At 42.7% G+C, this 27218-nt stretch overlaps 1 protein-coding gene across 6 annotated transcripts in view; it reads right to left on the reverse strand.

The window, feature by feature from the left end:
* Positions 1-14938, reverse strand: part of ITGB4 (integrin subunit beta 4) — a 50845-nt gene extending 35907 nt beyond the window's left edge. For 2 of the 6 annotated variants that reach the window (XM_056817130.1, XM_007482639.2), the window contains exons 1-10: positions 14509-14938; positions 9161-9243; positions 8493-8575; positions 7056-7157; positions 6155-6359; positions 5771-5867; positions 4811-4982; positions 1544-1807; positions 1013-1102; positions 201-323 (exon numbers count right to left, since the gene is read on the reverse strand). In XM_056817130.1, the coding sequence (XP_056673108.1) occupies positions 201-323; positions 1013-1102; positions 1544-1807; positions 4811-4982; positions 5771-5867; positions 6155-6359; positions 7056-7157; positions 8493-8575; positions 9161-9233 (1209 nt within the window). In that variant the 5' untranslated portion in view covers positions 9234-9243; positions 14509-14938. The remainder of the gene's footprint in view (positions 1-200; positions 324-1012; positions 1103-1543; positions 1808-4810; positions 4983-5770; positions 5868-6154; positions 6360-7055; positions 7158-8492; positions 8576-9160; positions 9244-14508) is intronic. The other 4 variants (XM_056817132.1, XM_056817131.1, XM_056817133.1 and 1 more) reach the window with 3 other exon arrangements.
* Between the last annotated feature and the right edge of the window lie 12280 nt (positions 14939-27218).

Here is a 27218-nt window from a genome sequence, read left to right on the forward strand (position 1 = left end):
TAAGTAGCTCAGTGGATTGAGAGCCAGGCCTAGAGATGGGAGGTCTTGAGTTCAAATCTGACCTCAGACATTCCCCAGCTGTGTGACCCTGGGCAAGTCACTTAACTAACCCCCATTGCCTAGCCCTTACCACTCTCAATCAATACACAGTATTGATTCCAAGTAGGAAGGTAAGGGTTTAAAAAAAAATGGAAACATACCACTTCCCCACGTGTGATGTGGAAAGACCCAGTCTTTGTCTTCATATATCTTTCAGAAGTGATTTCAGTCCGCAGGCCCCGGGGAACATTCAGAGTCCTGATGTCCAAGTTGGATTTGATACGCTGGTGGGGAGATAGAGATATAAGGGACTGGAGGAGGAGAAGGAAGTAGATTCTCATCTAGCCTCTCTAATTAGATCTTCATTGTTGAAGAGCAACATATTCTTTGGCCTCTCTATATTTCAAAGATATCCCTATTTCTTTCAAGGGCAGGGGGACTCTGGTGGTCTGGGCCCCCAGTTGCCTCACTCCCCGGCACTTCCCAGCTCTATTTTGCACATACTGTGCCTATACATTTATCTTTATCAATAAATATTCCTAATCCCCCCAATGGAAACAGTAGACTCCATTGCTGATCACAGATGACGTGTTCCATTGGAGCCACCTACATGATGCCTCTGGTGGGTACTAGAGTCTCCCCTGAGGCAAGAGCGATTTCAGGTAAGAGGTGGGAGATGGCTTTCTTTGAAGACCATCTCCAGTTGTACCCTTGGATTCCCAACTTCACTTCATTAAGCAAGAACAAGGCTAGCCCTGGGGAAGGGTCTTCGCTAAGAGCCAGCCCTTCAAAAAAGGATCATCTCAGCACAGGGACTTTTTCTTGGGGCGGATAGCTCAGAATGAGAGTGGGGGGTGAATGACCCCAACTCTGAGCCCCTGGCCCTTTCTCTAGGCATGCCCTCGTCTCAGCCACAGGTCTACCTCTCGGGGCTCAAAGTTCCAAGTTCCACTCCCAGCCCCAAGCCCCTTACACGAAAGGCTTCTTCAAGTAGTTCCACTATGTTGGCTGAGTCCTCATGCAGCAAGCCCAGTGAGGAGACTGGGAAATATGTATGCAGCTTCTGTTTTAAAAAAGGAGAAAAATGAAAAAAGAAAGATGAAGATGAAAAAGACGCAGAATAGTCTCTGCTGATTGTAAGGAGTTTTAGTGGTTCCGTAATTCAACCCAGTAGAAAAAAGATCTGGAGGTACAGCTAAGAGGCTTGGTAGATTGAGAGCCAGACCTAGAGATGGGAGGTCCTGGGTTCAAATCTGACCTCAGACACTATCTAGCTATTTAACCATAGGCAAGTCACTTAACCCAAATTGCCTAGTCCTTACTGCTCTTCTGCCTTGGAATCAATACTAAGTATCTGAGAGTCTTAGTTGATCAGAAACTTAATATTAGTAGGTTTTTTAAAACTTGGGAGCCCAAGAAGAAGAGGTATATGGTGTCCCTAATAAGGGAGGAAGCCATAATAGTCCCTGAAGTTTTTAGGAATGGTTCACCCCCACACACATACCTCATAGTAGCTATAGGAGTGGTTGGTGACAGCAAAGATGGGAATGATGTTGTATTGGCCCAGCAGGCGTACCAACGTGGGGACCGATGGGTAATCCTGCTGATTATATTGGGTATAGGTGCCTGTGGAGTCCAGGTGGCAATCTTCATTATTACGCTTCATGATGCCTGCCAGCACGTTGGCCCCATCTGCCTCATAATGGAAGGCTGACTCTGTGGAGAATACCAGCAGGTGGGTGCTATCTTTTCGCCAGCCAATGTCCTTCTGGAGAGGGGAAAGAGAAGCATACTTAATTATAGGTGTCCTCTTCAGTCTTCCAGAACAGGAGCATGCCCCCCTTGCTTGCTGCCATGTAAATGTGTCCCAGCATCTCCCACACAGTGGGCAACTTCCATCCTTTAGCATGAACCCTGTATGATACTAGTGTTAGGAGACAGGAGAAGCTCTTATAGCCAGTTATCTAGGTAGATGGTGCAGGGCCTGGAGACAAGAAGTTCTGAATTTCAAATTCAGCCTTAGATACTTACCAGTTGTGTGACCCAGGGTGAGCCACTTAAGTTTGCCTCAGTTTCTTGTACTATAAAGTAGAAATAATCATAGTACCTTCCTCTCAGATAGGTGTGAGGATTAAGTGAGAAAATGCTTGTAAAGGCCTTAGAATCATACCTGGAACATAGTAGGCACTTAATAAATGCTTAACTCTTTCTTTCCTGAGGCAAGATTCAAACTCAAGATCAGGAGCTTTCTTCACTGTGCTTTCTAGTCACAAGAACTAATCGTTTTTCTAACTGTCAAGCTCAGCACAAAATTAATGTGGCTTGATTATAGCTCAGGTTGGGCACTATCTGAGACCATCCCCTGCTCATCACCTCCAGAGATCTTCCTGTTAGTGGAGATTCTTCACTTTTTGTGTGTGATGGACTCCTCTGGCAGCCTATTGATGCCCATCATTCTTAGAATAAAATAAAATATATAGGATTACAAAGGAAGCCAGTTCTGTTAAAATACAGTTATCAGAAAGACCTCCCTGAACTGATATGGAGTGAAATAAGCAGAACCAGGAGAACATTATACATAGAAACTGAAACATTGTGGGACAATCAAATGTGATTGTCTTTGGTACTAAAAGCAATGTGATGATCCAGGACAATTCTGAGAGACTTATGAGAAAGAACCGTGGGAGTAGAAATACAGAAGAAAAACATGATTTATCACTTGTTTATATGGGTATAGGATTTGGGATTTTGGTCTTAAAAGATTGCTTTACTGCAAAAATGAATAATATGGAAATAGGTTTTGAGTGATACCATATGTATAATCCAGTGAAATTACTTGTCGACTCCAGGAGGGGAGAGGGAAGAAGGGAGGGAGACAATAAGAATCATGTAACCATGGAAAAAAATTAAAAGATAAAAGAAAATTTAAAAGAAAAAATAAAATAGTTATCAAAATTCTTCAAGCTCCTGATGGAATGTGGTGCTATAATAAATGACAAGTAGATTGATTTTAGAAAAAATATGGGGGAAGCTATGTAATGCAGTGGATAGAGCTCCAGGTTGGGAGTCAGGAAGATCTGAGTTCAAATTTGAACTCGGACACTTCCTAGCTGTGTGACCCCGGTCAAGTTGCTTAATGCAGATTTCCTGGCCCTTGTTGCTCTTCTGTCTTAGAACTGATACAAGAGAGAAAGTAAGAGTTTTTTTTTTTTTAAGAAAAACATGGAAAGACTTGCATGAAATAATACAGAGTGAAAAAAGCAGAGCCAAGAGAATATTGTATGTAGTAACAACAATATTGTTTGAAGAGTAACAGTGAATGACTTAGCTGTTCTGATCTGAGCAATACAATCATGTAAATCAACTATAAAGGATTAATGAAAAAAAGTTATCAATCTCCAAACAAATAACTGATAGATGGATGGATAAATGGATTATACATGATGTAATACCTTTCCCAATTTTATAATTTCTTTTAAAAAATGTTTTAAATCCTTATCTTCAATCACTTCTGTGTATTAGCTCTGAGGCAAGAAAGAGGTAAGGGCTAGGCAATGGGGACTAAGTGACTTGTCCAGAGTCACACAGATAGGAAGCATCAGGGACAAGATTTGAACCCAGGACCTTTTGTCTCTAGGCCTGCTTCTCAATCCACTAAGCCACCTAGCTGCCCTCATGATTTCCTTCTGATCTTGGCTACATTGGTTTTATTTGTATAAAACCTTTTAATTTAATGCAATCAGATGGTGATGGGATACTGGCTGATTTCAGAAAGAGCTGGAAAGATCTACATGAGCTGATAAAGAGTGAGATAAACAGAATCAGGAGAACATTATATACAGTAACAGCAATATTGTGGAATGATCTTAGCTGCTCTCAGCGATGCAATGATCCAGGACAATTCTGAGGACTTATGACAAAGAATGCTCTCCACCTCCAGACAAAGAACTGTGGGAGTCAGAATATAGATGAAAGCATTCAATTTTTCAGTTGCTGATTTGGGTTTATGGTTTGGGGTTTTGGTTTTATAAGATTATACTCACAAAAATGAATAATACAGAAATGTGTTTTGCACGATAATGCATGTATAACCCAGACTGAATTGCTTGCCAGCTCTAGGAGGGGGGAGACAATATGGATCATATAAATTTGAAAAACTGGTATGGAAATCTGTTATTAAAATAAAATACTAATTTCATGCAACCGAAATTATTTATTTTACATCCCACAGTGCTCCTCATCTCTTATTTATTTGTAAATTCTTCTCTTCTCCTTAAATCTGATAGTTAATATGTTCCATGCTTATCTAATTTATTTATGTTATCTCCCTTTCGGTCTAGATTATATATCCATGATCCTGATATATGGAAGTATGCATTATATGGTTCCTCAAATATGTCTATATCAATGCTGGCCTTCTCTAATGTGGGGTTAGGAGGGAGGGAAGAAGGCAATTAGGAACTCAAAATGTAACCATAAATAAATAAATATACATGACCAATTTTTACAAAATGAAACATTCCAAGTTCACAGAGCCCCTTGAAATCTGGGCACCCCAGGTCTTAGAGACTCCAGGCCCCGGCACAATGATGCTCTGTGGTTTTCGTCTTTCCAAAGAGGCCCAGGGGCTAAAAAGAGGGCCTCTCAGCCACTCAGACGGGAGCAGACCAAAAAGAGATCCTCTGTTCTCCAGAGCCGAAGCCACGGCCCCCTAGCAGAGTGGGGGATGGGGCAGGCATGCACAGGCTGGCAGCCCCCATGCGGAGCTTACCGTGCACACGGCTGTCTGCAAGATGGCATCGAAGCCACCCTCAGGAGCGTCCAGGTTGCCCGAGATTCGTTCCCGCTGCAGCTTGTTCCGGAATTCCTCCACATCTTTTGTTAGGCTGATCACATTCTTGAAGGAGAAGGGTGGGTCACTGTTGGGCCAGGGTTCCTTCAGTCTTGGGGGGAGGAGGACACAAACATCAGGGTGGGGAGGTGTCAGACCCTCATGTCTCCTCCCCATGATTCCTCCCACCATTCCACTAATGACATTCCTCCTTTTTCTCTCCAGTGGGGTCCCCGGGAACTGGGAAGCAGGGTACCAGGCTCCCTCGCCCACTCCTTTTCCGGCACAGTCAGTGGGGCCACTGAAGCTGTCTCAAGATGCCACGGTGATAAGGACCCCCCCTCCCCCCCGAGTATTGATATAGGGTTGGGATATGTTAAGAAGATCTCCAGAACTGCCTGAAAGGAATCACTTCTCCAAGCCGGCATCTTGAGGGAGGGAGCTCACCGTTCACCCCCTCCCTCAACTACCTGGGCTGCCAGCCCATGAACATCCTACTGCTGGCAGACTCTCTTCAGCAGAACCCATATATTTTTTTTTTCTTAAAACCCCCACCTTCCATCTTAGAATCAGTACAGTGTATTGGTTCCAAGGCGGAAGAGTGGTAAGGGCTAGGCAATGGGGGTCAAGTGACTTGCCCAGGGTCACACAGCTGGGAAGTGTCTGAGGCCAGATTTGAACCCTTCATCCACTGAGCCACCCAGCTGCCCCCTGGCAGAACCCATATTGATACATCTCTGTGATGGACTTGATTGTGGGGCGAGATGGGTCTGACTATGAACCATCCACTGGGGGAACCTGTGCTACCTTCTAGGGATCAGTGGGGGGATCAGCGAGAGAGACGGATAGCCCCTCGCCCAATCTTAACCGAACTTGGGCCAACTGGTAACAAAAACTTACTTGTCTGGTCGCATGTCTGTTTGTGGGACGCTGACTTTATCCACAAACTTGCCAAAGCCAATAGTGAAGTCATTCGTGAGACTACTCAAGACCTGGGCTGGGGGATACGGGACAGTGAAGAGGGGGCAGGGAAGCCCCTTGAGCAGAACCCCCTCAAACTGCGGCCGGGCAATGGGCCAGCCCCCCAGACAGTGGGCACCAAGAGGACTCTGGGGACCCGCTCAGGGAGGAGGCTCCCTCCAATGCAAGCCTTTGACGGGGAACATGTGCCTAGGCACTGTCTGCTTTTCCAGAGCTGGGAAAAGGAAACATCTGCATGCACTGCCAGCGGCCTGGCTTCCTGGGGATGCGCGTCCCACCCTGCTTCCAGATGCTCCAACATACCCAGGTTTTGGCCCATCTGCTTGAGGTTAGCCAAATCGTCGGACATGGAATAGGAGAAGTCCATGAGGATATAGAGGTCCACGGGGCTCTCGAGGGGCTCAAACACCTGAAACTCAAAACTCTGCTCCTCGCCGGGCCGTAGAAGCAACTGCATGGCTTGGGGCGATACCTGGCTCTTCTTTAAGGTGGTGTCGATCTCAGCATGCTGCCAAATGGGACGTGCATAGAGAGATATAGGTGTATATTGAGGTAGGAATTTGTAACATTGATGCACACACACACCTATGTGACTATTATATCTCTATAGGCAGCGAGGTGGCTCAATGGACCGACTGCTGGCTGGAGTCAGGAATTCTTATCTTCATGAGTTCAAATCTGGCCTCAGACACTTTCAGCTATGTGATCCTGAGCAAGTCACTTAACCCTGTTTGCCCGAGTTTCCTCGACTGTAAAATGAGCTGGAGAAGGAAATCGCAAACCACTTCAGTAACTTGGTCAAGAAAATGTCAAAGATCAATGACACGTGTAAAACTCAGTGGAATTGTGCGTTGGCTATGGGAGGAGGGGAGAGAAAGAACATGAATCTTATAACCATAAAAAAATATTCTAAATAAATAATTTTTAAAAATTTACAGTAAAAAAAAAATCAAAGAGGGCCATGAAGAGTTGGATGCAACTGGAATGGCTAAATAATGTTACTCCCATTTTATAGATGGGGAAACTAATGTTGAATGTTAAATGACTTGTCACCATAGGTAGAAATATTTAAGGCACAATTTGAACTCAGATCTTTAGACTCTGGCATTCTTACCATCTCTGAAGATATGACTCCTTGCTTATGGCACATGACTTCACTTTTAACAGTCATGCTTCACCCTGACCCCTCTTTCCTGGCTCTCACCTGTGTAATCTGGAAGCTGCTTTCCCTGAACATCATGCTTCCAGCCTCACAGCCCAAGGCCAGCAGCTCCTCTCTAGTGTTGCAGCGACGGTCCTTGAATGTCTAGCCAATACAAGAATGGAAAAAGAGAGAGCATAGTTCTCAGTGCCTCTTGCAGCTCTCACCTATTCCTCTATCCATATACCTAGTCTTGGCTTTCAGTTAATAATCTCCTCTAAGTGGGGGCAGCTGGATGGCTCAGTGGCTTGTAGGTCCTGGGTTCAAATCTGGCCTCAGAGGCTTCCTAGCTGTGTGACCCTGGGCAAGTCACTTAACCCCCATTGCCTAGCCCTTACCACTCTTCTGCCTTGGAACAAATACACAGTATTGATTCTAAGATGGAAGGTAAGGGTTAAAAAAAAATCTCCCCTAAGAGAGATACCATGAATCATGTAACCACAGAAAAATATTTTTAAATAAATAAATAGAAATTTTAAAAAGTCTCCCCTATGAGCTAGAACTAGACCCAGATAACCAAGGCTTTGTATTAGGGCACCTGAGTCCAGAGCAAGGGGGCATACATCCCACGATTCAGGCTTTTTGCAAACCCCAACATCAGATCTCTCACATATGAAGAATGATTATCTTTACTCTCCCCACCCATGACTAGTCTTTGCTCTTCTGTAGTCTAAATTATTGTTTCCCTTTCTTTTTTGGGGGGCCTAGGATACTGGGGCCAGTCTGGGACACTTGAGGAAGATTTCCACTTTCATGAGAATTCACATTTCACAAGATTTCCCAGGAGTGAGGGAAATCACTGCTGTGGCACCTTCTTCCACTGTCTCACTTCACCTAATAACTCCCATCCTTGGGGTTCCTCCTAGCCTAGGAAAAGAGGGGTACCAGGTAGGGCAGACCAGACTCTGGCCCTGGGGCAAATCCACCTGACTGGAGAAGATTGAACTCTGCACCTGAACCACAATGAAGGTGAAGCCTGGATTAATGAGGGAGCCTGGGGCCTTTTTTGGACTGAAGGTGGGCTCTCTACTTGCCCTTGGCTCACCCTACACCCTTTTTGGGAAGCATTTTTGCCCATTGGGATATGTCAGAGCCTCTGTCTCCTCTCCTGGGGGACATACTGGGGGTCTCTTCTCCCACAAGACCTTGTTTGTTAAGGAGATCTCTTCTAGGATCTTCTCTACTACTTCCTCTTCCCTGCTTGTCACGGATACCAGAAATGCTAGTGATGCTTACTTCCTTCATGCAATGCAATGTAGGCTTATAGTCTCTCCTTTTCCCAGATTCTATCCAGGATGCCACAACCCTATAGGGGAAGTATGGATCTGGCCATAGGCTTGTGCAAAGGGACATGGGTGAAAGCTGGGGTCCTGCCACAGATTCGAGAAAGGCACGTCCATCTCTGCAGGCCACCATACTGGGAAGTGGGGAGGTCCTCACCTCATCAGTGCAGTAGGCGCAGTCCTTATCTATACGGATGCACTCAGTACAGCTCTTCACCAGGGTCTTCTTGCAACGATTAGCTGGATGGGGAAAAGAAGTCAAAGACAGGGTTGGGGTCAGGCCTGAGTCCCACTCCTGTGGAAGAAGGGGAGCACGTGGAGCGGTTCATGTTCTGACTGACATCTTACGCTCGATTGCAGGTGTTTGCCGTGTGTTCGTTTCCTGCTCACGTATCGGGGCCTCTAGCTGGTGCTTAGAGATATTTGGGAAGGGGGTAATTATTGTGAACGTGATCCATCCCTTCCCCCTCCTTTCTCTGAACTCCCAGAGCACTTTGCTGCTTCCTGTTCTGCACTTATCACATTGGATCCTCTCTTATCTTTATTTGTAGACGTATCTGTATCTTCTTTACTAGACTTCAAACTTCCTGAGAGGAGGCACTTTGTCTATTCATCTTCCTACTTCTCCTGTGCCTAACTGTATGTAGGAGGCGTTTGAGAAATGTCTGTTGGATGGGTGGAAGAATGAATGAATGAAAAGTGGTTTAATAGCGTGTTGGTGGGCCATCTGGTCAGGGCCATAGGAGTGACACCATTCATGATTAAGGGGAAAAAGGTCCAACCAGGATCCTCTGGGGTGTAGCAGGGAAGGCTCCCCTGACTTGCCTGGGCTTCCTTGGAAGCTGACCCAGAGTACTGCCCAGAACAGCAGACCAGCCCATGCCCCTGGCCAGGGCATCCTCTTCCTCCTGAAAAAAAACAAAAACAAAATCAAAGTATTCATGCCATATGCCTGTGTCATGGGATGGAGAGTGATGCAATCCCTGGGAGTTTTTTGAGGTCCCTGTTTTCAGAGAGATTCATTTCTGGACATGTGGAACTGTTGTCTCCCGTGCCCAGGTATGTTTTTCCTGTTGTGACATATGGGTGTGATCTCTCCTCTGATTCTCTTGAATCAGAACTTGGTCTGGGAGACAGTGGGCGGAGGCTGGAATATCTCAGGGATGAGTACCTTTCTAGTTGGTGGCACACGCAGCGGACCTTAGCCTGTGGACCGCCAGGCTTGTGCTATCTGCTCTTCAATGGGAATGGTAGTGCCAGGAGGGCTTTGCTCAAGGGTTTCCTCATGAGATTCAAGGGCCAGGGCAGAGAGGCAAAGAAGAGAAGGGTATTCTTTGGGCACTATCATGAACTGGATGGTTGGCCTAGCCCAGTGGGGTGAAATCTGGAATTTGCTTCATGTCTATGTGCTGGCCCCCAGGTGGAGAGTGGAAGCCCGAGAAGACCTTAGAAAGACAGACAGACAGAGGGATAGAGAGAGAGAGAGACAGAGAGAAGCCTGATTTTTCCTACTCATCAGCTCTTTGAATTTCATCTGCTTCCAGTGGTCATCCCCACTTGGGCTAGCCCTGTGTGGTAACTCTCACTCTTCCATCTTGAAGATTTACCTAGGGGTAGCCAGGTGGCTCAGTGGATAGAGAGGCAGGTCTGGAAATGGGAGGCCCTGGGTTCAGATATGTGGTTTCAGACACTTCCTAGCTGTGTGACTCTGAGCAAGTCACTTAACCCTATTTGCTAATCCTTTTTGCTTTTCTGCCTTGGAACCAATACATGATATTGATTCTATGACAGAAGGTAAAGGTTTTAAATATATATATTTACCTTAAGACACTCAGGGAACTACTGTTTCCTATTTATTTGCTTAAAATACCATAGGAGGGGGCAGCTGGGTGGCTGAGTAGATTGAGAGTCAGGTCCAGAGATGGGAGGTCCTGGGTTCCAATCTGGCCTCAGATACTTCCTAGCTATGTGACCCTGAGCAAGTCACTTAACCCCATGCCTAGCCCTTACCCCTTTTTTGCCTTAGAACTAATACCCAGTATTGATTCTAAGACAGAAGATAAGGGTTTAAAGAAAAAAAAATACCATAGGAAATTCTTTGTAGAGATGGGGGATTATGAGTATGGAACCCTATGTATACCTTTAGAGTCAACTAATATATTAGTTGGTATTACTAATCTGCTGTCTCCTCATTTCCTTTTTATCCTTTGTTATGAGTAATGGCTTGAAGGGGAGGGTGGGGGGGAGAGATATATTTGGAAACAAAAGTGGTGGAAATTAAAAAAAAAAATTTTTTATTTGAAAAAAGAAGAAAAACAAGAAAAGCAAACCAGGGAAACCCAGGACGATGGGGATCCAGTGGAAAGTTGGTCTCTTTGAGACTGTTTCATATATGAAGAGACCTGGGCATGAGCCACGTAGGCCAGTAGAATTAAAAGGGGAAAAAAATCAGAGATCCATTTTCCCAAAACCCCTCTTCATATCCAGACTATAATCTTTGACCTCAAATCATCCCTTCTATCTCTCTCTTGACCCCTTGGAGGACAGATCTCCCCATACAGTAGAGTTATAGTCCCTGCTGTGTCCGGTATGACAATCATGGAATGAATAGGGCTTGCAAGGTACCCAAGATGGCAAGGCAGGGTTGCCACACTAAGTGTTCTTTACACCAGCAAATAGTTGGCTGTGCTGTTACGACCCCATTTCCCTCAAGTGTTTTTCCTTGAAGTGAAAGAATTCCTAGTGACAGCCCTAGTCTGTGGGGTTGAGGTCTTACATGCATAGGATTTAGGACAGGAAGAATTCAAGGGGAATGTTCCCTTCAACTCCTGCCAGTCCTGAGGTTCCAAAGGTCGAGAAGGCTGCAATGACTATATCGGTATGCTGTCCAATCCAGAGGCAGAGCAAACTCCATGGGGCTGGAGACTAGGAAGCAGAAAGAAACCCTTGCCTAAGGGTGGGAAGGGAGCAAATAGTTATGGAATGGGGTAGTCCCCAAACCAGTCAGGGTGTGGACTCTGGGCTGAAATGGCTTCCTAGAAGACATGAAATTGGTGAAATGCCACACCCATACCCACTCTGACTTACAATGAAACAAGTAAGCAGACTATCCCTGGGGTGGCATTACTCAAGGATCACAGGATGTCAGAGCTGGAAGGGGCCTTAGGGCTCCTCTAATTTGACTTCTTTATCAACAATAATAATGGCCCACACTGAGAAGAGTGCTTTAAAGAGGGGAAAACATTTTATATTTTGAAAAATGGACTCTCAAAATGGTAAAATATTTTGTCCAAAGTCGCCCAGCCAGTCAGTCCCAGAGGCAGGACTTTCGACCCTAAGACCATTTCCCTTATGCCAAACATTTTCACGGTAACCCCTCACGAATGTACTGCTCTTTGTGGTCTAGAGAGCTTTTTCCTGGCCATCATCTCATTTGATCTTCACAACAAACCCTGTGAGGTAGACAAACATGCCTACAGGCAGACATACGTTTTCTTCAGGGGACGCATGTGCTGGCTCTGGATGTATATGTGTTAAGGGCTGAAGTTCCTGAGGTTAGGAAGGGTCCTTAGAAGTGGGCCTCTTTTCTTTCCTTCCTTCCTTCCTTCCTTCCTTCCTTCCTTCCTTCCTTCCTTCCTTCCTTCCTTCCTTCCTTCCTTCCTTCCTTCCTTCCTTCCTTCCTTCCTTCCTTCCTTCCTTCCTTCCTTCCTCCCTCCTTCCCTCCCTCCCTCTCTCTCTCTCTCTCTCTCTCTCTCTTTCTTTCTTTCTCTGACCATCTTAGTATCAATTCTATGACAGAAGAGTACCAACGGCTAAACAATCAGTGTTAAGTGACTTGCCCAGGGTCACACAGCTGGGATGTGTCTGAGGCCAAATTTGAACCCAGGTCCACCAGACTCTAGACCTGGTGCTTTATCCACTGTGCTACCTAACTGCCCCTTGGACAGTTTTTCTTTCTTTTTTTTTTTTAAATGTAACCCCTTATCTTCTATCTTAGAATTTATCACACAGTTAGGAAATGTCTGAGGTCAAATTTGAACCCAGGACCATCTCTAGGCCCGGCTTTCAATCCATTAAGACACCTAGCTGCCCCTGAGGTGGGTCTCTTGATGATTAAATCTGCTCCTACCGTCATTCCTCACTTCTGCCCTCTCCACTGCACCCTCTATGAAAAGTTGTTCTGTAGTGCTCTACCTTAGAGGGGCTGGCTCTCACTTGAGATCAGGTGGGCAGTCTGGTTGTCATCCTCCTATCCCTAGGACTGCTACCCCAGCTGGAAGTCTAAATCTGCCTCTGAGACTCCTCGGCCATGGCGCTCTTGGCTGCGTACACTCAGGAAGTGGGGTTTAACAAAAAAGAATGACTAAGGAGACGGACCTTCCATCTTCCCTCCCTTTTCATTTGTGGAGGTTCTTCATGGACCCCCAGATCCCTCTGTTCTTTATTCTAGGCTATCCAGAGTTCATGGACTGAGGTCAGGTCCTCTATACTACTCTCTAGAACCCTTAGACACCCAACCATTATACCCAGCCCCGCCTAGACATAATAACAACCAAACAGGGCAGAAATGGAGCTGGAAAGAGGAGAAATGGTCCTGGCCCAGAGGGCCTGTGGTGAGGTTCAAATCTGTATGGATCAGGGACAGATGCACCCACATAACCCCCCAGGGCATCCTCTTCACCTCAGAAGGGCCTTTGGGGAGGTGGAAGGTTCCCAGAGTGGTGGGAGTCCATGTTGCTATGGTAATGATCAGAGGGATGCTGAGGGCAGGGGCATTCATCTTGGAAAGCTTCAGGAAGCGGGTGAGTCTGGAGCAGACTTTGAAAAAAGGGGAGGTCTGAGGTTTGGCAGAGTGGAGAAAAGGATCAGGGGACACATACCAACTTTAGGTCAGAACAGGAGTGCCCCTCCAACTGCTACCAACCCTTGGGCTTGTCCCATATAGGGCTAGTTGGGCTGGGTAACTGCTTCTCGGGGTGCTAGTTGGCACAGTGGATAGAGTGTGGTCCATAGAGGGAGTCAGGAAGACCTGAGTTCAAATCTATCCTCAGACACTAGTTGTGTATATGATCCTGGGCAAGTCACTTAACCCTGGTGTGCCTAAGTTTCCTCATCTATAAAATAAGCTGGAGAAGGAAATGGCAAATCATTCTAGTATTTCTGCCAAGAAAACCCCAAAAGGGGGCATGAAAAATAGGAAATGACTGAAACGATTGAACAACAAAAACTGCTTCCCATTCTTTTGTTAACATCCCCTCGGTGTACACACACACACATACCCAAAGGAGAACAGTTCCCAATAGCCATTGCATCCTTAATGTCTAAGCTCTATGTTTCCCTTCTAAATGAGCCAATTACATACACCTCTCCCTCCTTTCCTCTTCACCCCCTCTGGGGAGCAATGTGAGAAAATGGAGAGAAACCTGGAATCAGGAAGACCTGGGTTCAAATTCGACTTTTGATGTTTATTAGCTGTATGCCAATAATTAACCTTTCTAAGACTCAGTTTCATCATCTGTAAAATGGGATTAATAGTGCCCAGAGGACCTGCCTCATGAGGCTGTTGTAAGGGTCATAGAATAAATGCAAATCAAAGCACTTGGCAAACTTGAATCTTCAGTGGAACCAAGCCTTTTCCTCCCAGTTCCCTCCTCACCACCTATCGGCTGAGCTCACAGCCCCCTTGAATGTCCAGGTCGTTTAATTCTAGGATCCCTCCCCTACTCCCCCACTACTTCCTGAGGAAAGCCACTGCTCCCCTGGCAGGCTAGCCTTAAGGTGCCAGGGCCACTAAGGACAGGGCGTTGGCAAATGCCAACCTCCATGGAAGGGGAGGAGAGGGAACAAAAGACCCTGTCACGCACCTCCCAACCCCCAGTGGAGTGGAAAAGCTGTTGGGGAGCTGCTCTACTCTTCTCTGGGGGGGTTGGGATGGGTGGTGGTGGTAATTAACAGAGTAGGCGGCTAATTAAATCCACCCACCCACCTTGCATGCATGCCCGGACTCCTAGGCAAAGTTCCCGCAGGAACTCTTCTGGAAGCAGCTGCTGCCAAACCCCGTTGCCCCCCAGCCTCCCCGGTGCCCCTTCTCACCGCAGCCCTTTCTCCTCCTTCCCTGCCTCAGTGTCCGGCTTCTAAGAGAAGCGGGGCAGAAGTTGGCAGCTTTGACATACCTTTGCTGGGGTCTCGTGCCTTCTGCTCTCCCTCTTCCCTGGCTATTGGGAGCTGTTCTCCTGGGTGTGAGTATGTGTGTGAGAGTGTGCGAGCGTGAGTGTGAAAGAGAGAGAGCGCGAGACACTGTCAGAGAGGGAGGGAGGCAGGGAGGGAGCAAAGAAAGGAGGAAGGGAACAGAGACATGGGGTGGACAGGACAGAGGAGAGGCAGCTTTATCCGGCTCAGGTAGGAGGGCGCTGGTGAGTCACTCCGCACGCATTCCTGGGCAATGCACACCTGTTCAGGCAAGAGCTGGGCTCAACTGTCTCCTCCAGGCTGGCCCCCCTTCCCTCCAGGAAAAGGCTTGGTGTTCCAGCGGGGCATCACCCCGCCCGCCCGCCCGCCCGCCCTGTGGGCACTGGGAGGCAGGCAAGGAGGTGGGAGCAGGACTGCTCAAAGGGGCGGGGGAGTGGAAACAGCTTCTAGCCTCTGCTCCCTCCTGAATAGAGAGGAGGAGGAGGAGGAGGATGGGGAGGAAGAAAGAATGTTTTGCTTTCAGAACAGGAGAGGAGGAGTCAGCCTTCCCCGGCCCTTTCCACCAGTTTGGGGGACTCACGCAGCAGAAGCTTCCCTGGAAAACTCGCCTCTCTCAGCTCAGATACCGGGGCTGCTCTGACTTGCTGCCAACTTTTGAAAAACTCGTTTTCTGCCCGCTGTCCCTCTGGCTCCTCCTCACCGCCCTTGGGGCTCTTTCTTCCTCCCAAGATCCCCAAGGCTGGTGCCCAGGAGAAGGAAACGTCTCTTAAAACGAGGCTCCCCACCTCTCAGCTCTCCGAGTTGTTCAGACCTCACTTTCTGTTGGAGAGGGATGCCCACCACCGTGCTCCTTCCCCATCTTGTCAGTCTGCTAAGGGGACTTCGATTTTTCAAGTCTGGGACAAACTCAGAGAGGTTGGGTTCCTCCATGGAGACCTTGGGCAGTGTAGAAAGTACACTGGAGGAGACAGCTGGGTGGCTCAGTGGATTGAGATCCAGACCCAGAGATGGGAGGTCCTGGGTTCAAATATGACTTCAAATATTGCCTAGCTGTGTGACCCTGAGCAAGTCACTTAACCCCCCATGGTCTAGCCCTTACCACTCTTCTGCATTGGAACCAATACACTGTACTGATTCTAAGGTAAAGTTTTTTGTTTTATTTTATTTTTATTGTCATGCAAAACACACTTCCATAGGGGTCATTGTTGTAAGAGTAAACTCATACATAATCAAAACCCCAAAATAAAAGGAGGTAAAGATTAAAAAAAGAAACATACACTGGAGTAAGAAGGCAAAGCACCTTTCTTCTGAAGCCCTTGGACAGGTCATAATCTTTGACTCAGTTCCTTCATCCATAAAATGGGCCAATACCTACCTCTCTGCACTTTATAATGAACACTTTTATCCCTCTTAGAAATGTTTGTTACAAATAATGGCCAAGATAGACCTTTTAATGACTGATGATTTAGGGAACCTTAGCAATGTGAAAATGTCAAAGATTAAACAGATGAAGGGTACAAATTAAAAAAAAAATTTAAAAAGAACTCTTGGTGGGAAATCAAATGAAATGATGTATCTCTGGGCTGTTGCAACTTGAAGACAATCTTCTAACCCCTTTCCTACTCTCCACATACACTATGAACGGAACAAGATAGATACTAACTTTTGCAAATACTTGGTGATTTCCTGCCTCCATGCCTTTGCTAATGATAATCATCCTTATGCATGCAATACTTCTTGCTTGTTGAACTTCTATTTATTCCTCAAAAGCCAATTCAAATGCTATCTTTCCAAGGAGCTTTTTAATACCACCCCCCACCGGCTTTTTGGAATTGATTTTTCTTCCTTGGACCTTATCTAGCATATTGTACCTGTCTTGAACTTAAATAATAATTTGTTTTATAGTTTTCTGTGCAGGTGTCATCTCCTGTATGGAGCATCCTAAGCTCCATGAGGGCAGAGACTGTCTTTACTAAAAAATGTCTCTCTTCCAGTGCCTGGCACAGTGCTCTGATGTAAAAAATAGACTCGAATACAGGACTACAATCCCCATGAGCCTTTGCTCCACTTCCCCAGAATGCCTTGTAATCTCACCTGGGCCGAGATCGAGAAGATATTTAAGCAAAGGCTTTTGAAGGGCTCGGGCCCTTTTGGGACTTCCGTTTTTGGAGCAGAGGCGTCTCTTCCATGATGTGAGGTTATTTTGTCTAGGCCTCTGGCCTAGGCACATGTTTCTTACTTGTATATTCTTAATCTTTAACCTTTAATAAACCTCTAAAAATATATATATTCCTTGCAGAGAGAAACTAATTTCTACCTGCCTCAGTCTCCCCATCTCCCCTAAATTTTAATCTTTACAGTTGGCGACCACGAAGGGATGAGAACTTCTCAAAAAATTTTTAGCCTAGAGAATTTTTTTTTAAAGCCAAGGTTCTCCGAGATGCTCTTTAGAAAACCATCTTGATCAGCTCCTGCCTGCGGCCCTCTCCAGCTCCTGCTTCTGCTCCTGGCCTCTCACCTGGTGCCTGAGCTGTGCTCCAGCTCCCAGCCCGACCCACCCCGGCAGTCTGTCTCTCACCCATCTGGCTTCCGACCCCAGCCGGCTCATCACCCAGATCCTTGGAGCAGATCGCTCAGGACTCATTGCGACCAGCTGGTAACAGTATTGGCCACGTGGGCGGAGGGGAGAGACCAAAGGGAAAGGAGACCGGGCAATTTTCCCTTAGGCTAAGCCTCCACGTGGCTGGGGGTATTGGCCACAGGGGTATCAGAGAGGGGAAAGACAGAAAAGACTAAAGAGAAGAAACAGATCTTTTCAAACAGAAACTTAATAGCAATGGGCTGTTTAAAAGGATTTTTGACTCTTCTGGCAGTTTCATTGATTTTACCTGCCTGTCTGGGAGCAGACTCAGCCCAAAGATTCAACTTTAACTTTGGGGAGGAAAATGGGTGGCCCAGCGAACTGGAAGCCAGGCCCAGAGACGGGAGGTCTCTAGTTAAAATCTGGCCTCCGATGCTTCCCAGCTATGGGGCCCTGGACGGATCCCTTGAACCCTGTAGCCTAGCCTTTACTACTCTACCTTCGGACAATAGACATTTAAATGGATAATTAAAAACAAACAAACAAACAAAAAAAACCAAGGAACTTTGAAGAGACTAAAGGCTATATTCTAAGGCATTTCAGACTCCAATGGTTTATAAAAATCTCTGTATTCTATTGCATTTTTTGTTTAAGGTTTAACTTTGTGATTTTAAGTTCATATATTACTGGATTCAATATTATTCTGCTTGAACTGAAGGTTGATTGAATTTATTTTGAATGTACTGAATTTTGAAATTCTGTTGTTTTTCCCCTATAACTATTGAACAAATATTGTTGTGAATAAGCCCATATATGAAAAAAACAGCTTTTTTCTATTTTGCTGAGGATAGATGGACTTCAGAACTGGTTATAATTGTATTAACAACCTTTGGAATTTTAATGTGCTAAATACCTCAAATGATTTGATTTTAAGGGTTTTTTAAATATGATTTTGGAATTTTTTTTAACAGTCTGGTTATTTTTGCCTGCCCCTGCCACGAGGTAAGGCCCATTCTAGTAGCTGAAGTGAAATGTATTTTATAACCCCCAACCTTCCCACATGTGAATGGAAGTTGGGCAGTTAATTTCAGGGCATTTGTACCCTTGGGAAAAGCCTCCAAAAGGAGCACCCTTTATTTATACTCTTCAGCTCACTACTTTACTTGCACCAGAATGATATCTAGATTTCTTGATTATGTTCTTAACCCAAGATGAGTTTTACTTTGTTTAAAAAAAAAAAAATATATATATATGTTTATTACCGAGGTTTAAAGATTGCTATGTTTGTAAAAATTGTGACAAATGTCCATCAATTCATAGGTTTTTTTAATGTCATACAGCAACTTATGTGAAATATGAAAGTGTGTTTGTTTGCTATTGTAATTAATTGGGCTATTGAGAATTTTGGGGATTTTGATCAATCACCCACAACACGGGGGAATGTAAAAAAATATCATTATTTAAATTGCAAAGTTTAAATTCTTTTTGAGAAGAATTTTAGGTAAAGAAGATGCTACTTCCCTGAATTCAGAAACTGAACTGTTGGAGAAGCCACCATGAAGAAGCCTCCAGACCACAAGTTGCACAAAATTGAACTTTGGGTGTGGTTGATTGAACATTTATTTGTATGTATACTTTTATGCCAAAGGGGACTGCCCCCTAACGGCTTTTTGTCAATGTGTTCAGAAATTATTGGTTTTATTCTTTTTTCTCTTATCCTCACACTATTGTAATCTTTTAAGTTTATTATGTTTTTATGATCCTTTTGGGGAAAAATTAATTTTTCCACAAATGATCACACGGGGGGATGTAAAAAATAGACTCGAATACAGGACTACAATCCCCACAAGCCTTTGCTCCACTTCCCCAGAATGCCTTGTAATCTCACCTGGGCCGAGATCGAGAAGATATTTAAGCAAAGGCTTTTGAAGGGCTCGGGCCCTTTTGGGACTTCCGTTTTTGGAGCAGAGGCGTCTCTTCCATGATGTGAGGTTATTTTGTCTAGGCCTCTGGCCTAGGCACATGTTTCTTACTTGTATATTCTTAATCTTTAACCTTTAATAAACCTCTAAAAATATATATATTCCTTGCAGAGAGAAACTAATTTCTACCTGCCTCAGTCTCCCCATCTCCCCTAAATTTTAATCTTTACACTACATAGCCTAGGAGCTGAATAATTATTTGCTGCATTACATTGAGTTATTTGAAAACTCTTTGAAAATGTTCAATCACTGTAGAAATCTAAGGCAAGATATAAAGCAGGCTCTAATATTCCACAGAGAGCAGCTATATAGGTGGCACGGTGGATAGAGCACTGGACTTAGACTCAAGAAAACTCATAAATCCAGCCTCAGACACTTACTAGCTGTGTGACCTCAGGCAACTCACTTAACCTTGTTTGCCTCAGTTTCTTCATCTGTCAAATGAGCCAGAGAAGTAAATGGCAAACCACTCCAGTATCTTTGCCAAGAAAACCCCAAATGGGGTCAAAAAGAGCTGGAAATGACTGGACAACCACAACAATATTCTATAGGCTACATTCCATGTCTGGAATGCACTCCTTCCTCATCCCTGCTTCACAGAATCTCCTACTTCTTTTAAAGCTTGACTTAGGAGATACCTCTTATAGGAAGTCTTGCCTGAATGCCCCGTATTAGTAGGTCTCTTCCCCCACCAAAATCTCTTCATGTTGCAGTGGATCAAATGCTGGGTCTAGAAGAAACCTGAGTTCAAATCCAGCCTCAGAAACTTCCTGGCTATGTGACTGTGGGCAATTAACCCCATTTGCTTAGCCCTTACTATTCTTCTGCCTTGGAAATGATATTTAGTATCAATTCTAAGACAGAAGTTAAAGATGAGGAGGAGGAGGAGAAAAGAAGAAGGAGGAGGAAGAGGAGGAGAAGAAGGAAGAATAGGAGTTGGAGGAGGAGGAGGAGGAGGAGATGAAGAAGAAGAAGATGATGATGATGATAGCAATGATGGCCGTATTCTAGATGGAAGGTGATAAGAGCCAGCATGGGATGATGGCTATGTGAATGGAGAGAAGGGAATGTATATGAGAGTTGCTATGAGGGGACAGCTGTGTAGCTCAGTGGATTGAGAGCCAGATGGGAGGTCATAGGTACAAATCTGGGCTCAGATACTTCCTAGCTGTGTGACCCTGGGCAAATCACTTATCCCCCATTGCTTAGCCCTTTCAGCTCTTCTGCCTTAAAAACCAATGCACAGTTTTGACTCTAAGACAGAAAGTAAGGGTTAAAAATAATTTAAAAAAAAGAATTGCTATGAATGTGAAAACAAGATTTGTCAAGTGATTGGATATGTAGGGTAATTGAAAATGAGTAATCAAGGAGGGCATCCTGGTTATTTGCCTGGAATAGCTGGCAGATAAGTGGTACCCTCAACTATAATAGGAAAGTTAGGAAGAATCTTTGATGTTTTTAAAAATAATATTTTATTTTTCTGTTGTACATAAAAACAATTTTTGACATTCATTTTAAAAAAGTTTTGAGTTCCAAATTCTCTTCCTTTTTCTGATCCTCCCTTCCTGCCCTCCCCTCTTCCTGAGGCAGTAAGCAATCTGATATAGATTTTACATGTGTAATCATGTAAAACATTCTTCTATATTAGTCATTTTGTGGAAGAGATCTTAAATGAAAAAAAAAAAAGGAAAAATGAATTATAGTATGTTTCAGTCTACATTCAGATTCCAGTTCCAGGGCAGATGGCATTTTTCATCATGAGCCTCTGGGATTGTCTTAGATCACTGAATTGCCAAGAATAACTAGGTCGTTCACAGTTGTTGATCTGGAAATATTGCTGTCACTGTGTACAGTGTTCTGGTTCTTCTAATCTCACTTTTTCTCACTTCATGTAAATCTTTCCAGATTTTTCTGAAATCATCCTGCTTGTCATTCCTTATAGCACAAAAGTATTCCATAACTATCATGTACTACAATTTGTTCAGCCATTCTCCAATTTAAGATGACTACAAGATATCAAATATGGTTTATTATTGAACCCAAGGAAGCTGCTGTGCACTTGCAACTAGGTGGTACAGGAGATAAAGCTCTATGTCTAGAATCAATAAGATCAGAGTTCAAATCTAGTCTCAGATACATACTAGCTGTATGTAACTTTGGAGAAGTTACTTAAAGTTACTGTAAAAGTAACTTAAAGTTACTATAATTAATTAATTTAGAATATTTTTCCATGGTTATAGGATTCATGTTCTCTCCTTCCCTCTTCCCTCCTCACTCTGGGACCTGAAAAGCAATTCCACTGGGCTATATATGCTAAAGGTTACTGTAAAATGGAATAAAATAGCATCTACCGCACTGGTTGTCATGAGGATCAAATGAACTATTTGTAAAGTGCTTAGCACAGTGCCTGGCACATAGTACGCTTAATAGATGTTTATTTCCTTTCTCTTCCCTCTCTTGGGAGAGTACAAAGGAAAAAGAAAGCTTAGGACAAAGCACAGTTGGGACACCACAGTTAGGAGTTATAACAGCAAGAATGACTGAGCAGTCCTAAATAGGAAGAGAACCAAGAGCAAAGGTACAAAAAATCTGGAGAAGAGACAGTATCGAGGTGTTCAATAGCGTAAAATGAGGCAGAGAGGTCAAGTGGAATGAGGATTGAGATAAGACCTTTAAGTTTGCCAGTTAAGAGATCACTGGTAATTTTGGAGAGAACAGTTTGAGTAGGGATTTGTAAGGGAGTGAGAAAAGAGGAAGTGGAGCTCAAATATATTTAGGTGATTTTCTTTTCTTTGCTAGTGGAAATCCCTTGAATAAATATAGAAATATACCTAAACAAACAGAAGGGGAAAAAAATCTTTAAGTTCTGACTTCAACTCCTCACCTTCAATCTGTTTGTGTGAAGTATGATTGTGAAAAATGGAATCTGCAATTTATAAAGTATATGATTATTCTGAAATAAATTATTAATCATATTAAATAATTTGTATGTTTGCATGTTTTCTTTCCTATTAGAGTATAAGCTCCTTGAGAGCAAAGCTCTTATTTTTACCTTTCTATGATGCTTTAGTACATATAATATATGTACTATATATGTATATTACATGTAACATAGTACATATAATAAATGCTGATTGAGTGGGTTTAAAAAAAAAGTTATTTACATGAGGAACCAAGAGTTGATAACTTTTAATAGACTCTGTCCTATTTCCAGGTACCAGAAACAAGCTTATTACAATGAGATTCAAGAAACAACATTAGCTATTAGGACAGTAATAAAAAGAATGTTATTTTCTTTTTCAGATTCTAATACTATCAAGAGCTCCAAGCACTTTCCATACACATTATTATTTCAGTAATTCACATAGGTGCCTTTTTCAAGTTTAGCAAAAAAAAAAAAAAAGAGGGGAGAGATGGCAGGCATATTAAGATTAAGATAAGGTTTTTTTTTTTTTTTTGAGGATGAGGGAGACATGGGTATGTTTGCAAGCAGCAGAGAAATAGGCAGTAAATAGGGAGAGATAGAAGATGAGAGGGGAATGTAGAATGGAGAAGATGGAAGGAAACAGAATCACTTGGCAAAGAGATTGCTTCTTCCCCAGAGACCAGAGTGAAAGGCAAGATAGTGGAGCGTGAGATGAGGAGGATGAGGAGAGAAGAGGGAGCTCTCTGTGAGTCCCCTCAAGTTTTTCTTTTTTTTTTCCTTTTTTAATTTTTATTTGGTCAATTTCAAACATTATTCCTTGGTTACAAAAATCATTTTCTATTCCTCCCTCCTCTCCCCCCACCCCTCCCATAGCTGATGTGCAATTCCACTGGGTATTACATGTGTCCTTGATCAGAACCCATTTCCATGTTGTTGGTGTTTGCATTAGGATGTTCATTTAGAGTCTACATCCCTAGCCATATCCCCTCTACTCATGTATTCAAGCAGTTGTTTTTCTTCTGTGTTTCTGCTCCCACAGTTTTTCCCCTGAATGTGGATAGTGTTCTTTCTCGTAGATCCCTCTGGGTTGTTCAGGAACACTAATGAAGAAGTCCATTACATTCAATTGTACCACAGTGTACCAGTCTCTGTGTACAGTGTTCTCCTGGTTCTGCTCCTCTCACTCTGCATAAATTCCTGGAGGTTGTTCCAGTTCACATGGAATTCTTCCACTTTATTTTTCCTTCGAGCCACAATAGTATTCCATCACTAACATATATCACAATTTGTTCAGCCATTCCCCAATTGAAGGGCATCCCCTCATTTTCCAATTTTTTGCCACCACAATGAGCGCAGCTGTGAATATTCTTGTACAAGTCTCTTCCCTTATTACCTCTTTGGGGTACAAACCCAGCAGTGCTATGGCTGGGTCAAAGGGCAGACAGTCTTTTAGCACCCTTTGGACATAGTTCCAAATTGCCCTCCAAAATGGTTGGATCAATTCACAACTCCACCAGTAATGCATTATGTCCCAACTTTGCCACATCCCCTCCAGCATTCATTACTTTCCATAGCTGTCATGTTAGTCAATGTGTTAGGTGTGAGGTGATACTCCAGAGTTGTTTTGATTTGCATCTCTTGTGATTATCAGAGCTTTAGAACACTTTTTCATGTGCTTAATGGTTTTGATTTCTTTGACTGAAAATTGCCTATTCATGTCCCTTGCCCATTTACCAATTGGAGAATGACTTGATTTTTTGTACAATTGATTTAGCTCTTTGTAAATTTGAGTAATTAGACCTTTGTCAGAGGTTTTTGTTATGAAGATTGTTTTCCAATTTGTTGCTTCCCTTCTAATTTTGGTTACATTGGTTTTGTTTGTACAAAAACTATTTAATTTGATGTAATCAAAATTATTTATTTTACTTTTTGTGACTCTAAGTCTTGCTTGGTTTTAAAATCTTTCCCTTCCCAAAGGTCTGACATGTATACTATTCTGTGTTCACCTAATTTACTTATAGTTTTCTTCTTTATGTTCAAGTCATTCACCCATTCTGAGTTTATCTTGGTGTAGGGTGCGACGTGTTGATCCAAGCCTAATCTCTCCCACACTCTTACAATTTTCCTAGCAGTTTTTATCAAATAGTGGATTTTGGTCCCAAAAGCTGGGATCTTTGGGCTTATCATAGACTGTCTTGCTGAGGTCACTTACCCCAAGTCTATTCCACTGATCCTCCTTTCTGTCTCTTAGCCAGTACCAAATTGTTTTGATGACCACTGCTTTATAGTATACTTTGAAATCTGGTACTGCAAGGCCACCTTCCTTTGCATTTTTTTCATTATTTCCCTGGATATCCTTGATCTTTTATTCTTCCAAATGAACTTTGTTATGGTTTTTTCTAATTCAGTAAAAAAGATTTTTGGAAGTTTGATGGGTTTGGCACTAAATAAATAAATAAGTTTGGGTAGGATAGTCATTTTTATGTTAGCTTGTCCTATCCATGAGCAGTTAATGTTTTTCCAATTAGTCAAATCTAGTTTTAGTTATGTGGAAAGTGTTTTGTAGTTGTGTTCATATAGTTCCTGTGTTTGTCTCGGAAGATAGATTCCTAAGTATTTTATGTTGTCTAGGGTTATTTTAAATGGAATTTCTCTTTCTAATTCTTGCTGCTGAGATGTGTTGGAGATATATAGAAATGTTGATGACTTATATGGGTTTATTTTGCATCCTGCAACTTTGCTAAAGTTGTTGATTATTTCGACTAGCTTTTTAGTTGATTCTCTAGGATTCTTTAAGTAGACCATCATATCATCTGCAAAGAGTGATGCCTTGGTTTCTTCATTGCCAATTTTAATACCTTCAATTTCTTTTTCTTTTCTAATTGCTACTGCTAGTGTTTCTAGTACAATGTGAAATAATAAAGGTGATAATAGGCATCCTTGTTTCACTCTTGATCTTATTGGGAATGCATCTAGTTTATCCCCATTGCAGTTGATATTGGCTGATGGTTTTAGATAGATACTGTTTATTATTTTTAGTACTCTTCTCTTCCCATACTTTCTAGTGTTTTTAATAGGAATGAGTGTTGCATTTTGTCAAAGGCTTTTTCTGTGTCTATTGAGATAATTATGTGATTTTTGTCAGTTTGCTTGTTAATATGGTCAATTATGTGAATGGTTTTTCTAATATTGAACCATTCTTGCATTCCTGGTATAAATCCCACCTGATCATAGTGAATAACCCTCATGATGACTTGCTGGAGTCTTTTTGCTAGTATCCTATTTAAGATTTTTGTATCTATGTTCATTAAGGAGATTGGTCTGTAGTTTTCTTTCTCCATTTTTGACCTGCCTGGCTTTGGAATCAGTACCATGTTTGTCACAAAAGGAATTTGGTAGAACTCCCTCTTTGTTTATTATGTCAAATAGTTTGTATAGTATTGGGATTAGCTATTCTTTGAATGTTTGATAGAATTCACTTGTGAATCCATCAGGCCCTGGGGATTTTTTCTTAGGGAGTTCTTTGATGGCCTGTTCAACTTCTTTTTCTTATATGGGATTATTTAAGAATTCTGTTTCTTCTTCTGTTAATCTAGGCAATTTATATTTTTGTAGATATTCATCCATATCACCTAGATTGCTATATTATTGCCATATAATTGGGCAAAATGGGTTTTTAATGATTACCTTAATTTCCTCTTCCTTGGAGGTGAGCTCTCCCTTTTTATCTATGATACTGGTAATTTGGTTTTCTTCTTTCCTTTTTTTTTAAATTAGATCGACCAGTACTTTGTCTATTTTGTTTGTTTTTTCAAAATACCAGCATCTAGTCATATTTATTAGTTCAGTAGTTTTTTCACTTTCAATTTTATTAATATCTCCCTTAATTTTTGGGATCTCTAATTTAGTTTTCTTCTGGGGGTTTTTAATTTGTTCGCTTTCAAGATTTTTGATTTGTATGTCCAATTCATTGATGTCTTCCCTCTCTAATTTGTTAATATATGAACTCAAGGATATAAATTTTCCCCTGAGTACTGCTTTGGCTGCATCCCATAGATTTTGAAAGGATGTCTCAGCATTGTCATTTTCTTCAATGAAATTATTGTTTCTATGATTTGGTCTCTGATTTTGGAGAAATATTATTTAATTTCCAATTAATTTTTGATTTGGCTCTCCATATACCCTTACTGATCATTATTTTTATTGCATTATGATCTGAAAAGGTTGCATTTATTATTTCTGCTTTTCTGCATTTGTTTGCCATGTTTTTATGACCTAGTACATGGTCAATCTTTGTGAATGTACCATGTGCTGCTGAAAAGGTGCATTCCTTTTTGTCCCTATTTATTTTTCTCTATATATCTATTAACTCTATTTTTTCTAAGATTTCATTCAAATTTTTTACCTCTTTCTTATTTATTTTTATTTGATTCATCTAAATTTGGTAGTGGTAGGTTGAGGTCTCCCACTAGTATAGTTTTACTATTTATTTCCTCCTTTAATTCCACTAGTTTCTCCTTTAGAACTTTGGATGCTATACCATTTGGTGCATACATGTTGATTACGGGTATTTCCTCATTGTCTATACTCCCTTTTATCAGGATGTATTTACCTTCCCTATCCCTTTTGATCAGATCTATTTTTACTTTGGCTTTGTCAGATATCATGATTGTGACTCCTGCCTTCTTTCTATCAGTTGAGGCCCAATAGGTCTTTCTCCAACCTTTATTTCTAATCTTTTGAGTATCTACCCACCTCAGGTGTGTTTCTTGTAGACAGCATATGGTAGGATTTTGGATTCTAATCCACTCTCTTATTCATTTATGTTTTATGGGTGAGTTCTTCCCATTCACGTTCAAAGTTATGATTGTCCCTTGTGAATTCCCTAACATTTTGATATCCTTTCCTAGTTCTGTCCTTTCTTCTTTTGCTTTGTCCTTTTAAACCGGTGGTTTACTTCTAATAAATCTCCCTAATCTCCTCCCTTAATATGCTTCCCTTTCTGGCCCCTCCCTTTTTTGTTCTCTTCTTGTTTTTTTTTAGGGTCTGTTAAGTTCCCTCCCCATTCTTTCCCTCCCTTTTTGTACTCCCTTCCCCCTTCCCCCCCCTTAGTTTTCCCTTCTTACTTACCCTGTAGGATACGATAGAATTCAAGACCCCAATGGATCTAGTTGCTCTTCCCTCTCAGAACTGATTTCACTGAGT

This window comes from Monodelphis domestica, chromosome 2 (assembly GCF_027887165.1).
Source record: "Monodelphis domestica isolate mMonDom1 chromosome 2, mMonDom1.pri, whole genome shotgun sequence".
NCBI classification, from domain to species: domain Eukaryota; kingdom Metazoa; phylum Chordata; class Mammalia; order Didelphimorphia; family Didelphidae; genus Monodelphis; species Monodelphis domestica.